Source organism: Odocoileus virginianus, chromosome 5, assembly GCF_023699985.2.
Source record: "Odocoileus virginianus isolate 20LAN1187 ecotype Illinois chromosome 5, Ovbor_1.2, whole genome shotgun sequence".
NCBI lineage: Eukaryota > Metazoa > Chordata > Mammalia > Artiodactyla > Cervidae > Odocoileus > Odocoileus virginianus.
Genome location: NC_069678.1, coordinates 75,260,055 through 75,278,659, shown reverse-complemented (window position 1 = coordinate 75,278,659; position 18,605 = coordinate 75,260,055). Strand labels below are relative to the sequence as shown.

The 18,605-nt window shown below is 34.8% G+C and overlaps 1 protein-coding gene across 1 annotated transcript in view; it reads right to left on the bottom strand.

Annotated features, from left to right (window-relative positions):
* The window catches only part of NRDC (nardilysin convertase), a 110,377-nt gene that overhangs the window by 62,460 nt on the left and 29,312 nt on the right, over positions 1 to 18,605 (bottom strand). Inside the window, 6 exon segments of the mRNA XM_020869310.2 lie at positions 11,828 to 11,981; positions 12,810 to 12,891; positions 13,048 to 13,117; positions 14,054 to 14,187; positions 16,752 to 16,893; positions 16,895 to 17,071. Coding sequence (XP_020724969.2) covers positions 11,828 to 11,981; positions 12,810 to 12,891; positions 13,048 to 13,117; positions 14,054 to 14,187; positions 16,752 to 16,893; positions 16,895 to 17,071 — 759 coding nt within the window.

The following is an 18,605-nucleotide window of genomic DNA, read 5'->3' as shown; positions in this document are numbered from 1 at the left end:
AAAGAGTCGGACATGACTAGGCAACTAACACACACACAAACACATTCTACTACTGGTCTGTAGTTTTCCTGTACAATCATTGTCTAGTTTTAATATCAGAGTAATACCGGCTTCATAGAATGACTTAGAAGTGTCCCTCTTCTATATTTCGGAAGAGTTTATGAAGCATTAGTTTTAATTCTTTAAATGTTTGGTAGAATTCACCAGTAAAGTCATATGGATCTATACTCTTCTTTTGGTAATTTCTTGATTACTAATCCAATCTCTCATTATAGGTTTATTCAAATTTTCTGTCTTGAGTCAGTTTCAATAGTTTTGTGTCTTTCTACAAATTTGTCCATTTCATCTTGGCTATCTACTTGTTGGCATACAATAGTTCACAATTCTATTACAATTTTTTAATTTTGGTTAATATCATACTAATGTCCACTCTTTCATTTCTTTTTCTTGGTCAGTTTAGCTGAAGGTTTGTCAATTTTGTTCACCTTTTCAAATAACCAAATTCTGATTTTATTTATTTTCTACTGTTTTTCTATTCCCTATTTATTTCCACTCAAATGTTTATTATGTCCTTCCTTCTGCCTACTTGGGTTTAGATTGCTCTTCTTTGCCTTGCTAATTAAGATGCAAGTTTAGGTTCACTTGAGATCTTACTTTTTCTAATGGAGGGGTTTACAGCTATAAATTTCCCTCTGAGCACTGGTTTTGATACATCTCATAATTTTTTGTATGTTGTTTTCATTTTCACTAGTGTCTAAGTATCTTTTAACTTCCCTCGTGATTTCTTTTTTGATCCATTGATTATTTAAGGGAAGACTGTTAAATCTCTACAGATTCATGAAATTCCCCAAATTTCCTTGTTACTGATTACTAATTCCATTCCTTTACAGCTAGAGAACATACTCTGTATAATTTCATTCTTTCAAATATATTGGAAGTAAATTTATTTTATGACCTAATATATATCAATGCTGAAGAAAAGTATATGAAATACTTGAGAAGAATGTGAATTTTGCTGATTTGGGGTGAAGTGCTCTGTTAAAGTTTACATGCTTGTTCATGTCTTCTATTTCTTGTTGATCTACCCAGTTGTTCTATTTCTTATTGAAAGTAGAATATTTACATTTGCAACCAATATTACTGAACTGTGTATTTCTGCCTTCAATTCTGTCAGTTTTTGCTTTACGTATTTTGAGGTTCCTTTGAAAGATGAACGTGTGTTTATAACTGTTACACCTTCTGATGAACTGACCCTTATATCATTAAAAAACTCCCTTGTCTCCAGTAACAAGTTTCATCTTAAAGTCTATTTTGATAGATCAATGGAACAGAATAGAAAGCCCAGAGATAAGTCCACGAACCTATGGACACCTTATCTTCGACAAAGGAGGCAAGGATATACAATGGAAAAAAGATAACCTCTTTAACAAGTGGTGCTGGGAAAACTGGTCAACCACCTGTAAAAGAATGAAACTAGAACACTTTCTAACACCATACACAAAAATAAACTCCAAATGGATTAAAGATCTAAATGTAAGACCAGAAACTATCAAACTCCTAGAGGAGAACATAGGCAAAACACTCTCCGACATAAATCACAGCAGGATCCTCTATGACCCACATCCCAGAATTTCAGAAATAAAAGCAAAAATAAACAAATGGGACCTAATGAAACTTAAAAGCTTTTGCACAACAAAGGAAACTATAAACAAGGTGAAAAGACAGCCCTCAGATTGGGAGAAAATAATAGCAAATGAAGCAACAGACAAAGGATTAATCTCAAAAATATACAAGCAACTCCTCCAGCTCAACTCCAGAAAAATAAATGACCCAATCAAAAAATGGGCCAAAGAACTCAACAGACATTTCTCCAAGGAAGACATACAGATGGCTAACAAACACATGAAAAGATGCTCAACATCACTCATTATCAGAGAAATGCAAATCAAAACCACAATGAGGTACCATTATACGCCAGTCAGGATGGCTGCTATCCAAAAGTCTACAAGCAATAAATGCTGGAGAGGGTGTGGAGAAAAGGGAACCCTCTTACACTGTTGGTGGGAATGCAAATTAGTACAGCCACTATGGAAAACAGTGTGGAGATTTCTTAAAAAGCTGGAAATAGAACTGCCATATGACCCAGCAATCCCACTTCTGGGCATACACACCAAGGAAACCAGATCTGAAAGAGCCACATGCACCCCAATGTTCATCGCAGCACTGTTTATAATAGCCAGGACATGGAAGCAACCTAGATGCCCATCAGCAGACGAATGGATGAGGAAGCTGTGGTACATATACACCATGGAATACTACTCAGCCATTAAAAAGAATTCATTTGAATCAGTTCTAATGAGATGGATGAAACTGGAGCCCATTATACAGAGTGAAGTAAGCCAGAAAGATAAAGACCATTACAGTATACTAACACATATATAGGGACTTTAGAAAGATGGTAACGATAACCCTATATGCAAAACAGAAAAAGAGACTCAGATGAATGGAACAGACTTGTGGACTCTGGGAGAAGGCGAGGGTGGGATGTTTCAGGAGAACAGCATTGAAACATGTATATTATCTAGGGTGAAACGGATAACCAGCTCAGGTTGGGTACATGAGACAAGTGCTCGGGCCTGGTGCACTGGGAAGACCCAGAGGGGTCGGGTGGAGAGGGAGGTGGGAGGGGGGACTGGGATGGGGAATACATGTAAATCCATGGCTAATTCATATCAATGTATAACAAAAACTACTGTAATGATGTAATTAGCCTCCAACTAATAAAAATTAAAAAAAAAAAATAAAGTCTATTTTGTCTGATATTAGTTCAGCCACCACAGTTCCCTTTTAATCACTATTTGTATATACTTTTTCATCCTTTTATTATCAATCTATTGGTGTATATTTAAGGGCTCCCTGGTGGCTCAGTGATAAAGAACTCGCCTGCCAATGCAGGACACATATCATCCTTTTATTGCCAATCTACTGGTATATTTTAACCTAAAGTGTGTCTCTCACATGTACACAATGTTTACTGTAGCACTATTTACAATAGCTAGAACACGGAAGCAACCTCTATGCCCACCAACAGAGTGAATGGATTAGATGTGGTACATTTACACAATGGAATATTACTTGGCCATAAAAAGGAACACATCTGAGTTGTTCTAATGAGGTGGATGAATCTAGAGCCTATTATACAAAGTGAAGTAAGTCAGAAAGAGAAAGATAAATATCATCTACTAATGCATATATGGAATCTAAAAAGATGGAACCAATGAATTTATTTGCACGGCAGCAATGGAGAAGCAGACAGAGAGAACAGACTTACGGACATGGGGGCTGGGGTGGGATGGGAAGGAATGGGTGAGATGTATAGAGAGAGTAACATGGAAACTTACATAACAATATGTAAAACAGAAAGCCGATGGGAATTTGCTGTACGACTCAGGGGACTCAAACAGGGGCTCTGAATCAACCTAGATGCTGGGACGGTGAGGGAGGAGGGAGACTCAGGAGGGAGGGGACATATGCATACCTACGGCTGATTCATGTTGATGCTTTACAGAAAACAACAAAATTCTGCAAAGCAATCATATGTCAATTTAAAAAATACAGTGAGTCTCTTACAGGCAGCATATATATAGCTGACTCATGTTTCTTTACCCAGTCTGCCAATGTCCTATCTTTTAATCACAATGCTTAATCTATTTACATTTAATTACTGATAAGACAGGATTTATATCTGTCTTTGCTATCTACTGCAAGTCTTATGCCTTTTTCCCCCTCTATTCCTCAACTGCTGACTTCTTTTTGTTAAAATAGGTATTTTCTAGAGTACCATTTAAATTCCCTTGCCACTTCTTTTACTATATTTTTGAGTTATTTTCCTAATAACTTATAACAATCCATTTTGAATTAATACCAACTTAACTTCAGTATTACACGAAAGCTTCACTTCTATATACCTGTTCTTTTTTGTGCTATTATTGCCATACAAATGATATCATTATAATTATATGCCTATCAACACATTTATAATTTTTGCTTTATACAGCTATCTTTTAAATCAGGAAAAAATTACAAAAACTATATCTTTTATATTTATATAGGTACACAAAGACAGTATAAATTATATAGTATAGTATAAGTTATCTTTATAAGTGTGTGCTTTATTTCTTCATGTGGAATTAAGTGTCCTTTCATTTCAGTCTAAGGACTCCATCCATCTAATACGTCATACAGAGATTTGCGAATGACAATTTTAATTTAGCTGAGAATGTCTTAATTTCTCCATTTAGAAGGATATTTTTGCTGGATAAAAAATACTTGGGTTTGCAGTCTTTCAGTACTTTGAATGTATCATATCACTGTCTTCTTGCTTTCATGATTTCTCAAAGCACCTGTTTACCCTACTGAGATTAACTTTTACGAAAAAAACTGCTCCTCTCTTGCCATTTTCAATATTCTTTTTACATTTAGCTTTTAATGGCTTGATTATAACATGTCTTAATGTGAAAGTCACTGTTGTGAATAGCACTGTTTATTCTTCTGGAAATCTGCTGAGGTGCTTGAATGTACAGATGTTTGTCTTTTACCAATTTGCAAAGAGTTTGGCTGTTATGTCTTCAAGAATACTTTCTATGTTTTTCTCATTTCCTCTTGGAACTTCCATAAAACACATGCTAGTATGCTTGATGGTATCCCGTAGATCTCTGAGGCTCTGTTTTATTTTTCTTCATCCCTTTTCTTTATTTCTGTTCCTCAGACTGGACAATCCCAATTAATCTTTCTTCAAGTTTTTTCATTCTTTCCTCAGCTAGCGCAAATCTCCTGTTAAGCTCTTCTAGTTAATTTTTCAAGTTGTACTTTTCAACACTAGAATTTCTATTTGGTTCTTTTAATAATCTGTTATTATCTGTTGGGGGGTGTTAGAAGGAAGGTTCAAGAGGGATGGGATATATGTATACACATAACTGACTCACTCTGTTGTACAGCAGAAACTAACAGAATTGTATAGCAATGATATTCTAATTTTTTTTTTAAGTGAGTAAAAATAAAGCAACTATTTACCTGGGAAAAATATAATTTGTATCTCTTTACTGATGTTCTCTATTTAGTAAGACATCATTCTTGTGTTCTCCTTTAGTTCTTAGACATAGTTTTCTTTAGCTCCTTGAACATAATTAAAACAGGTGATCTAAAGTTTCTGTCTAGTTAACTCCAGAATCTAGACTTTCGTAGGAACAGTATCTATTGACTACTGTTTTTCCATTGTATCAGTCATACTTTTCTGCATCCCTCATAATTTTGTTGAAAAAAGTTTTTTTAGTAATTTAATGTAGCAACTCTGTAAATCAAGCCTCTCCTCCCTCCTCAGGGTTTGTTGTTATTGCTGTTTCTTGTTGTTACCATTTACATATTTAGTGCCCTTCTGATTTCCCTAGGGGCTCAGACAGTAAAGAAACTGTCCACAATGAGTGAGACCTGGGTTCAATCCCTGGTTTAAGAGGATGCCCTGGCGAAGGGAATGGCTACACACTTCAGTATTCTTGCCTGGAGAATTCCATGGACAGAGGAGCCTGTGACCATGGGGTTGCAAAGAGTCAGATATGACTGAGCAACTCACACTTACCTTAAACTAATCCTGTGAAGTCTGTATTCTTTGATGGCTTGGTTAGCTTAGTGATAATCTCTAGTTGCAGAGAGATTTCCTTAAATGCCTTGCCAAGGGGTTCTCTATGCATATTGGGGGATGCTTTCAACATTCAGTCAGGCAGTTTACAACTCTACATTAGCCATCACATCCTGCTTGCACAGAGACTCAAGATCAGCCGTGACAAGAGTATAAGGCCTTAAGTCTTTCTTGAGCATGCATACAGCCCTGGACATGACACAGCTTTATGCACATATGTGACCTTCAAAATTCCCAGGAATATCCTGGAGCTTTTCAAAGCCCCTTAGGATATCTTATTTTGCAGTTTTTCCTTTTAAGCTTTGTTTGCTCCAAGTTTTATCCACTGCCTCAGATGGTCACAAAGTTAAACTATTGCCATCTAAATGCTATAGACAAATGTCTCCAGAGAAAAAGATTTTTGCAAATATGTGAGCTCCCAGTCAGACCAAATCATAAAAGTTCATGAATGGTGGTTCCCAGGGAACTTCTAAACAGGTCAAATAATGAAGATTCTCTAGAATGATGTTTTTAGAGATCGCTTAATCCATCCAGCCCCTTTCAGTGGCTGCTAGACTGCTGTTTTCACTAAGACTGTGGGACCTCTTCATTTTCAAGACTACTGTAGAGTTGGGTAGAAGGGAATGGAAACAGGGCAAATTAAAATGTCACAAAGCAAACTGTTCTAAGATTTAGTCACCTGCTTGAATAAACTCCTTGGACTGTTGCAAGCTTTTCTCATTTCCAGAGTTCTGAAAAAGTTTATTTTGACAATTTTTGGCAAGGTTCTCATTGCTTTTACAGAGGGGCTTTCAGAGGTCCTTATTTCACTATTCCTGCTGAGGTCAATCTGCTTTTTATTTCATTTATCCTCACCTTTTCTTTCTTCTTTCTTTGGGCATACTTTGCTGGTCTTACTCAGACTTCCTGAGATTGATCAGCTCATTAACTTTAAACTCTTCTTTTCTAAAATATACATTTGGGGGTGGTTTAGTTGCTGAGTAGTGTCTGACTCTTTGGATCCCATGGACTATACCCTGCCAGGCTCCTCTGTCCATGGGATTTCCCAGGCAAGAATACTGGAGTGGGTTGCCATTTCCTCCTCCAGGGGATCTTTCCAACCCAGGGATCGAACCCAAGTCTACTATATAGCAGGCAGTCTCCTGCACTGCAGGCAGATTCTTAACTGACTGAGATATGAGGGAAGCTGACAGAATACACATTTAAAAGTATTTATTTACCTCTAAGAACGATTACAGCTGCATCCCACAACTTTTATTCTGTAATATTTTTATAATTCAATACAAAATATATTCTAATTTCTGATATGCTTTCCTCTTTACCCAGGTATTCCTTAGAAATGTATTTAATTTCCAAACATAAGATAATATTCTAGTTGTCTGTTACTGATTTCTAGCTAAAATTTAACTGTACACACACTGTGATTAGAAAACACAATCATTAATAATATGGTTTCAATGCTTTGAAATTTGAGACTGAATTTGTGGCTTAAAATATACTCAAATGAAAAAATTTTGTAGCTGGAAGGTGTTGATTAAGGATTTAAGTGGTAATCTTTTTGTCCTACTCTTCAAAGTTCTTACTGATTTTACAGTTATTCTATCAAATACTGAGAAAGGGATGTTAAATCTCCCATTGCAGTTGTTTACTTATTCTTTGGTCTTTACATCTGATTTACTTTGAGGCTATGCTATCAGATGAGTTCAGACTGGAAACAATCATGTCTTCCTTGTTAAGTTCTATCAATATGACATGAGCCTCTTGAGCAACACTTTTTTTTCAAAGACTTACTACATGTACTAGTCACTCAGTCATGTCCGACTCTTTGCAACCCCATGGACTGTGGCTTGCCAGACTTCTCTGTCCATAGAATTTTCCATGCAAGACTGCTGGAGTGGGTTGCCATTCCGTTCTCCAGGGGATCTTCCTGACCCAGGGATCAAACCCAGGTCTCCTGTGTTGCAAGAAGATTCTTTTACCATCTGAGCTGCCAGGGAACCCCTCCCAAGCCCTAGATATAGAAGTCTTAAAAACTATTTGATTAGGCTTTTTAAATCCAGTCTGATGTTTATCTTTTAACTGGAAGTTAATCCACTCATATTTAATAAGAATTACTGTTACATATGGATGTACATCTACCTCCATCCTCCTTTGTCCTGCTTGTCCCACTTGTTCTATCCCTCCTACTACAGTTTTCTTCTTTGAATTTATTTGAGAGACTTATTCCAAACGTTTTCCTTGTATTGGTTTGGAATTTTTATGCCCAAACTATGTTCTTTCAGCAGTTACCCTTAAAAATATTACATGTATCCTTTTAACTTATCAAAGTCTAATATTCATCTTATAAAAATACCTTTTTCTCCATTTAGCATTATTCCTGATACATTGTTGTTTTAACTCTGTATACTTTTAAGTTTCATAATTACTGTTTTAAATAATCAATGCTCATTTATATTATTCATATAAAATGACTTTCATTGCCTCACTATCATTTTTGCAGCTCTGATCTGTATTCTCCTTCTGTCTGAAATAAATTCTTTAGAATTTTCTTTGGTAAGCTGGTGGCATGCACACTCAACTGTGTGTCTAAAGGTCTATTTTACAATCATTCTTACAAGATATTTTTTGCTTGGTGTAGAATTTGTAGTTGGTGGTTATTTTCTTTCAGGCTATTACAAATATTCTACTGTCATTGAGTTTCCACTACTGCTGCTGAAAAGTCATCCATCAGACTAATTAACATGACTTTAAAGAACTTCTGCCCTTTCATCTGGCAAAGATTTTCTATATTTGGTCTTCTATAGTCACTATAACTTTCTATATGTGGATTTCTTTTAATATATACTTTTGTAATTTGTTAGACTTCTTTACCCTCTGATTTGATGTTCTAGAAATTTTCCAGTGATCAACCCTTCAAATATTTTGTATTAATTTTTTCTCTTCTCCTTCTAGTTCTCTAGGTATATATATATTGGACATTTTCACTCTATCCTTTATGCTACTTTTCCTTTTTTCTGTAGCTTTCATTTTTTTTCTCTTCACACTGTATTTGGGATTTCTCTTGGTCTATCTTTCAATTCACAAATCCTAACATCATCTATATGTACTCCTCTCTTAAACCTATACATGGTTTAAATTTCAATTATCATGTCTCAATTCACAATGCCCTTTCTTACTTTTTATATTTCAAATCTCATAGGTCACATTTTAGAGTTTTCTATGACTTACAACTGTATTCTAACTTGTCCCTTATTTCTGTAAAAACGAATCATCTTTGTAATACTTAACCATGCCAATCTCTAAGATTTCTAAGGCATTAAGTCCTTTTCTGTTTCCTGTTCTCATTCATATTGTCTTATTTTGTTGCATGTCTGCTTATGTTTGACTGAATGCTGGTCACTCTACTTGAGAGTAGATAAAACAAAGGCATTTTCTTTTTGAGAGGGTTTGTTTTTGCCTCTCTTGGGCATCAGAGAACACTACCAGTTCTGGACCATGTTAAACTATATTCAAGGCTTAAGGTTCACTAGACAACATAGGCATTTTTCAAAGTAGTCTGTAACTCCTCGGGATGGCTAATCCATTTCCTCAGCCTAAGGGTGATTGATGCCTTCTGAAGTCCCAATTTATCATGAGAAGAGTCTCCTATTAAATATCCCACTTTGTGAACTTCCTGGACTTTGATAAATCTTCTTCTTGCCCTGAAATACTGATAAACTAAAGTTCAAATTTATTGAAATTAGCAAAGGCCACCAGGGTAAAAGCAGCTTTCATTCTCATTTACTTACTAGAGTAAAAATTCAGTTATTTCCTCAACTTTTTACTTAAATGATTCAAGATACTGAACAATATGACCTGTGAGGAAGCTAGATTTTACTGACCTATTAAAAAATAGACACACTTAATCCATGCAAATTATCCAAAGACTTTTTATTTCATATTAACTGTGAAAAAGTTAAAGTGAAGTCGCTCAGTCGTGTCCGACTCTGCGAGCCCATGGACGTAGCCTACGGGGTTCCTCCGTCCATGGGATTTTCCAGGCAAGAATACTGGAGTGGACTGCCATTTCCTTCTCCAGGAGATCTTCCCAACCCAGGGACTGAACCCTGGTCTCCCACATTGTAGGCAGACACTTTACTGTCTGAGCCACCAATGAAGTCATATTAACTGTTGAAGTATAATAATTATCATATGTATTATAGAATATGCAATGCTTAATGCTCTACCACTGTCTACCATTTATGGCATAAATTCATGGCCTGATATTCTTAATAATTTCTTCTATTAGGCAGTAGCATTCTTCTTATTAATTCTGACAGTTTTTTAAGTAGAAATAATCCATAATAAATGTGCAAATATCTTTGGATTTCCTGAAGTACTCTTTAGATTAAAAATGTACAGAATTTCTTAAGAAGAAATGAAACAAGTTATTTAACTAGACTTTATAGCAGATTTCATTATCTCTGAGGTGGTCGTAATTTTTTCAACATATCCTTTGCCTATTCTTTTTTTCCAATGAAATGTGTTTATTTATGAGTATTCAATCTGTCTACTGCTTAAGTTTTCTTAACATGCTGTAAAACTTGGGAGTTGAAAACTTTGAAACAAAAGCAAACACGCAGTCACCTTAAAGAGTATTCCTGATTTTCTAAGTTTATAAAAAAGATAAATTTGGGCCTCATTTGCACTGCTTGATTAACTTCTTTTGTCTCTATTCTTTTGTTTATTATTTTGGAATTAAATGTTTAATTAGATAAACACTGATATCAAATATATGTGCTGTGAGCATATCCTTAAGTATGCAATTAAAAAGAGCTATAAACTATTTCACTGAATACAAACTAGAGAGCCATATTTCAGATTAAAGAAGAAAAACCACTATGTTGTATCCTATTATAAACACTGTCATCAAAGTAATTATGTCAATTTTAATGGGATTTTGGCACTGTTTTAGTGGAAAAGCTGTTAACTTGGGGGTTCAAGTACAGACAAATATTTATTTCCTTGAAAATAATGCCATATTCTTTCAACTTACAGGAACTTACCCAAAAGTTTTCTCAGGGTCAAATTAATTCTTAAGGGATGAGATAATTTAAGAAAACTTGACCACTGTCATGGTTTGAGAAATTTTTGTCATTTGTGTTTTGATTTTATGGCATTTTTTTATATTTAAAGAAACCTGTATTAATTCATTCAAGACATCTCAAATAGGTATCCGCCAGATTCTTGATACTAGATATAACCAACAAAAAATGGACCAAAAACTGCCATCAGACTTTACATTATACTGGTCAAACTCGATTATTTCTTTCTTTCTTAGTATTTCAATCTTATATTTATCTAGATTTTGGTATAAAGTTACTTCTTTTTACTACTGTATGCTTGGCCTTACAACCTTACTATATCAAAGCTCTATTAATGCCCTGACAAACTTTTGAGAAGATAACTTTGAGGATCAAAAGCTCTTTTTAAAAAAATTTTTAAAAATCCATGCAAATACACTCAGAAATTTCACTCCTCAGAACTTAGCAAAAGGAAATGATTAAGGATGTACACAAACAGAATATTCACTATAGCATCATAGTACCAGAAAACTGAAAATATTTCAACTGTCCAATAATATGTGAATGGCTAAACAGATCCAAAATTACTTAGTCATGTTTTGTAAATTATAAAACAATATGCAAATGTGATAAATCTTGTTTTAAAAATATGAAAATATATGAATAAGCTGATCCCAAATATGTTACAAATATAGGTGGCTACATTCCACAGTATCAATCATGGTTATATCTAGATTATGAAATTGAGAGCAATCTTACCTCTTTTTCCCTTCTCTGTTTTCCATATTTTATACTAAATTAGAAAATAATAATTGCAATAATGAGTCAATAGAGACTACATTATTTACAAAATTCAAAAGATGTTTAAATGGTTTCAATTTAATCTTTAATACAAAGACTAAGGTATACAGAACAAGAGCCAAGGTATATCTCCAAACAAAGTATGGTTGATAATCCTACAGAATTAAGAGTACTGCTGGAAAAGAAATACCACAGAACAATGCCCAACACTGCCAGTTGTAAGATGGCACCAGATAATCAAAATAAAAATATATTTTGGGTTATTTACCTATCCAGGGCTTCTTTGAAGGACTTCCTCTGGACATCAAACTGAAAGACTGTACGTTCACAATCAGTTGAAGCGTTATCACTGCCCCCATGTTTCTTCAGGAAGGCATCAAATCCATTCTCATCTGGATATTTCAAGCTACCCATGAATACCACTAAGTGAAAAGAATACAAAGTCACAAAACACAAAGACACAGACAATGTTTTTATTAACAAGGATGAAGTTTCCAAAAAAACTGGTATAAAATATGCCAACAATGGCTACATATGGATAATACTTATTTTCTTCATAGTACTTCTGTTTTTTTTAACTTTCTATAATGCTCATATATAACTTTTAAATTCAAAAACTAAACATTTTTAATGAAATATGTAATTTATTTGTAAAAGGTTAAAATGTAAACTGACATATATGCCAACTAATTTATACTATAAAAACTCATAAGGTAAGAAATTCACCCTTGAGTAGCTTAGAAAACTAGAATACAAAGAGGTAATAATTCAAGAGTTCATAACTGGATAGCATTCACAAAGGTTTTACTTGGGTACATTAATAATTACACTGAAGATTTACTGTTTTGCTTTGATATTAATCGTGCCTTTTTATTTTTCTGTATTTCTAATGCTTTGACATCTTGAGGCCTTGCCAACCCTGGAAGGAACTGCCCCTCCCAAGATGACAGTCTAAACTCCTCAAGATTAGCAATTTCCTCCTGACTGGTTGGCCTTAGTGTACCTGAATAATAAGACTTGCTTAAATTTTAACATAGTTTTCTAAGCAGTTTCACTTTAATCCTCAAAACAAGTACACTCAAGATTAAAATTAAGTCTTTCCCTATGATATTCACTAAGATTTTTTTTTCTTAGTTTTTCTCTTATTAAACATTATCACGATCCTATCAAACCAGTTACTTATCTTTGAAATCAATTCTTACAAATTTGGAGGTAAAAGCACACCCGAGAATATTTTACAAAGATCTTACTGTGTTCCAAAAAGTGTGCCAGCCCGGGCAGGTCATCTGGATCAGCAAAACTCCCAACTCCAACACAAAGAGCCGCTGCAGACTGGAGTAAGTAGAACACATACAGATAGTGAGTCAATCCTACAGGAATAATGATGTCATCTCATTTTAAGGATTCACTTGGAGATGGACCTTATCCAATAGAAAGTGACAGAATTCTTTCCCTAAGAATCAGGAGGAGCAGCAAAGTGAAACTCACCAGAACTGTGTCAGTTTCACCCTGCTGCTCCTCCTCTTGCCATCCTGCAAAATGCTGAACAGGTGCAGACCTAAGGGAAAAAGCAGAAACAGACAGAAAAAAAAAGCCAAGGGGGACTGGCCAGCCCACCCAAGTATCACTTTGTGTCAGCATTTCAAAGTTCTGAACCAAGTTTGTTTCCTGATTAACCAGATTTCAGAAATCTGCAGAAGTAATATATCTGAAGAAATTTTCTGGAAAGATCTCTAAACAATTAAAGGCTCTGTGTTTGTTAATTCAAGTTACTAGATGGAAACTTCTCAATATGTCACTCAGAAAATACTGTTTTTATTAAAACAGGGTATAAGATAACAAGTCAGGAAAACATCTAACGAAGATAATAAATTAACGGTTATTAAAAAATCTTTAGTCATTAAAGAACTACAGAACTAAACTTTAAAGAGGCCTTTTAGTTCTTCACTTCTTATTTAAGGTATAAAAAATAATTACTTAAAAAAAAAATACATTACTTACTGGTTGACATTTTCCCAGTACTTTGGGAAAATCAATTCGCAACAAAATACATGGTCAGGAAGTATACCAAATTCTGCATTTAAAATGATCAGGGCAAACATTATATCAAAGTAAGTTAAAAGACACAAAAAAGGAGAAAAAAATAGTCAATTTGAATCCTTAAGGACAGAAAGCTGAATTATTAACTTTCCCAAATTTTACAAACGTCAATTTTAAAGGGCTAACACATTTGATGACACAGACTATTCTGATAAATGGTTATCCTCTTAGAAGGCTTTTAAAAAAAATAGTGTACACCTGGTATAAAGTCTAACCATGTGTTGGCAGGGGGGCGGGGGTTTACGTTTTTGGAAGAACCAAACAGCCTCACTTAATATTCATAAATCCCTTATTTAAGACGCAGACACATAAACTCAGTTAAAACATGAGGGAATATCCACTTCTTCAAAGCACAGTCTAATGGGTTCTGTGATGTGTTTAACAGATGCCTAACCTGCTTTCAGCTCCAACTACCCCATTAAGATTTCTTGTCTTGAACAGCAGGGTTGAAGACATTTTTGTATAAGTTGACTTAAACCACAGTTTATCAGTCAGCTTTGACCACAGCAAAAACAGGCTCTGCAATTGCTAGAAAAGAAATTCATACTTGAGAATTATCTATCCAAAAAATTCATACTTGAGAAATTCATACTTGAGACTTGATTTAAGAAAGCCTTGAACAAATCATAATTCAGCATATATCATACTTAAATTCCAATCTTGTTAATTTATCAAAAAAAATTTTTTTAATCAAAACTTTAAGATCAAGAACTTCCCTCGGGCAGAAAGAAAGTGGAGGGGGATAAAAACGATGATTCAAAAGAGTAGCCAACTTCCTAATTAGGTAAATGTTCTCCAAAAACCTCAAAAAATTTTCTTCCTACTATCCTTACACATTCACATATTCATCTTAAACAGTTCACATTTTTCAAATAAAAAATCATAAAACCACTGCAAAATCCTATACTACTCTTAAGCCACCTCTTATCTAGACTATCTACTTTACCTTTTGTAGGCATTTATTCATTCAGTGAATAGAAATAATTTTCCATGACTACAATCATGGGATCTTTCCTTTCACTAGTGTACCCACAGCATAAAACAATTTGATCTCGTCTTCAAACTGCACTAACCTCCTCCATTCCTTTCTAAAATCCAGAAAATCAGTTATCAGTATCTTAAGAGGGAATATATCATACAGTTCTCAGAAAAGACAGGCAGCATCTAAGCTATTTTTAAAATGATCACTAGAATCTGACCCTGCTGCTTCTAGACAAGGTAACATTTAGAGTTTGATGTACATAATAAGCAAAATAAAAAGGGGTACCCAAAATACTGGATGCACATCTTCTTTTGTCAAACAGGTTCACAATTGCTATATAAATCTAAAATATTTTATTACATTTTGACAATAAAATTGGCTATCAAAAAAATTTTTAACTTAATCCTAGAGTTTTGCTTGTCAATTGATAGAGGGTATGAAGAAGTCCAAAATACAGGAAAAGCTATTAACAGAGACACAGTAAAAAGTTTATAAACCAGGAATATTCAGTTATGAAGTTGTAACACAGTATGTCTGGAGCTAAAATGGACTTCAAAATGTATGTAACCTAAATCTCTTGTTTCAGAAATGAGGGGGGAAAATGAGAAAATGAAAAGGTCTAAGATCATTTATAAAGATAATGGCAGTCTCAGAATTAGAATTCAGGTTTCCTAACTATCACTGTTCTTCTCACTTATTTCTTCCCTTCTATTATTTCTCCATTTGAAATTATAAGATCTATTTTAAATTAAAAGTGAGTTCATTAACTCCTGATTTATTTATAAAGACTTTAGTATAGACTATAAAGACGACAGACTATCTACATATATATACTTTTTTCCCTGGTGTTTTGGTTTTTATCCATAAAGCCTTCCAAGCTAAAATCACTTGGCCTATCCTGCTCTGCCAAAACAGGCATCAATTATAATCTGAATAGCAAGAGGGAATAGCTGCTTTAAACATGACTCAATCCCTCCAACACCTAAGTGAAACAACTGGCACAATCTTCTTTAAAAAAATTTTTTTTTCCAGGAAGAGTACCTATTAATTTATCTAAGACATACCTACTACTTACATTTCAAACTGTCACATTTTGAAGGCTGATTTTATAGTGTTATACATGTGACCTTTTAGATTTTAGTGTTAATAATCTGAACTTTAATTCATTTTTTTGAGAATGGTACCATGTTGAATATATTACCAATATTTAAGATACTAGTTTTAACAAACATTTGCTGGTCAATTCTACTATAATGGCTCCAGAATATTATACTACAATGTAGATATTTTCTACTTCAAAATGGAAGCATTCTTCAAAAAATATCCAGAGAGGAACATTATTTCTATTAACCAGTACTTATCTCTTCACCTACTGTTATTAATATATTCCACTAACTAAGCTCAACTCCCCATTTCTATTTCAATTCTTCCAATTTACTTATTAATTATTTGGACCACTGATGCTTCCCCATAAAAATACAAATCACATTCAGTTACTTACATAGAAATTACCAATGAGGATTCTCAGAAACACAAGCCTATGTAAGAATTCTACACTATACTTGTTCTTCTCTTATGCTTTATCCAGTCTCTCCAAGGATAATACATTCTCTTATTCCTCTATCCCATGCTAAGAACTTTGCAGATTCACAGCTCCAGGCATTTGTTTTGAAAACATGCAGTCAAATACTCCCAGTGATTATCTCTGAGAGTTATGGTTATGGGCAACTTTTATATTTCTGTTTTTATTTTCCATTAGCTTCTATAGTGAGCATTTGTCACTTTTATAATAGAGCAAAAAGAAGCTTTTTTTCCTTAAATTTTTTGGCCACACCATCTGGCGTGAGGGATCTTAGTTCCCCGACTAGGGATCAAACCCAGGCTCACAGTATTTGAAACGGAGAGTCTTAACCACTGCTAACCACTGGACCACCAAGGAAGTCCCTAGAGGAAAATGTTTTTTTTAATGTAATCTTTACATAGAATAAATATTCCTTTACTGAAGATCAGTAAATACTTCTTATTTGCCAGTAAGACACAAAACATAAATTTGGAACTTATCACAAAGAATTCCCAAATTAGAAAAAGATGTAACAGACATGACTCACACCTGTTTTTCAGTGGTTTTCTTTCTAGCTTCTGCCCTCTCTTCTAATTCTTCCAACTCATTATCCTCAGCATCAAGGTCATCATCATGTTCTTCATCATCATCATCAAACTCATCTTCATCATCAAAACCTTCTTCATCATCATTCTATTTCTGCTCCAGAATCTTCATCATCATCGTCATCATCATCATCGTCATCATCGTCTTCTTCTTCTTCCTCCTCATCTTCCTCTTCATCATCTGTTGCATCACCCATTTTACCTTCCATATTACTTAGGTCTGAAATCAAAAGTGCCTGCAAGCCATTTTGTAATTTGATGTACCTGAAAAATAAAAAATGAAAAAAAAATCACAAAACATTCAACTCAGCTATTCATTATACTATGACACTGAAAGATGAACTCCCCAGGTCAGTAGGTGCCCAATATGCTACTGGAGAGCTGTGGAGAAATAACTCTAGAAAGAAAGATGAGACGGAGCCAAAGTGAAAACAACACCCAGTTGTGGATGTGACTGGTGATGGAAGTCAAATTTGATGCTGTAAAGAGCAATACTGCATAGGAACCTGGAACGTTAGGTTCGTGAATCAAGGTAAACTGGAAGTGGTCAAACAGAAGATGGCAAGAGTGAACATAGACATTTTAGGAATCAGAAAACTAAAATGGACTGGAATGGGTGAATTTAATTGAGATGACCATTATATCTACTACTGTGGGCAAGAATTTCTTAGAAGAAATGGAGTAGCCCTCATGTCAACAAAGAGTTCAAAATGCAGTATTTGGGCGCAATCTCAAAAATGACAGAATGATCGCTGTTCTTTTCCAAGGCAAACCATTCAATATCACAGTAATCCAAATCTATGCCCCAACCAGTAATGCTGAAGAAGCTGAATGGTTCTATGAAGACCTACAAGATCTTCTAGAAGTAACACCCCAAAACAATGTCCTTTTCATCATAGGGAACTGTAATGCAAAAGTAGCAAGTCAAGAGATACCTGGAATAACAGGCAAATTTGACCTTGGAGCACAAAATGAAGCAGAGCAAAGGCTAACAGAGTTTTGCCAAGAGAATGCACTGGTCATGGCAAACACCCTCTTCCAACAACACAAGAGAAGACTCTACACATGGACATCACCAGATGGTCAATACCGAAATCAACCTGATTATACTCTTGTAGCCAAAGATGGAGAAGCTCTATACAGTCAGCAAAAACAAGAGCGGGAGCTGACTGTGGCTCAGATCATGAACTCCTTATTGCCAGACTCAGACTTAAATTGAAAAAAGTAGAGAAAACCACTACACCATTCAGGTATGAGCTAAATGAAATCCCTTATGATTTTATGGTGGAAGTGACAAATAGATTCAAGGGATTAGATATGATAGAGTGCCTGAAGAACTATGGATGGAGGTTTGTGGCATTGTACAGGAGACGGTGTTCAACACCACCCCCAAGAAACAGAAATGCAAAAAGGCAAAATGGTTGTCTGGCAAGGCCTTACAAATAGCTGACAAAAGAAGAGAAGCTAAAGACAAAGGAGAAAAAAAAAACACCCATCGAATGCAGAGTTCCAAAGAATAGCAAGGAGAGATAAGAAAGTCTTCCTCAGTGATCAATGCAAAGAAACAGATGAAAACAACAGAATGGGAAAAATTAGAGATCTCTTCAAGAAGATCAGAGACACCAAGGGAATATTTCATGCAAAGATGGGCACAATAAAGAAGAGAAATGGTATGGACCTAACAGAAGCAGAAGAGATTAAGAGGAGGTGGCAAGAATACACAGAAGAACTATACAAAAAAGATCTTCACGACCCAGATAACCACAATGGTGTGATCACTCACCTAGAGCCAGACAAC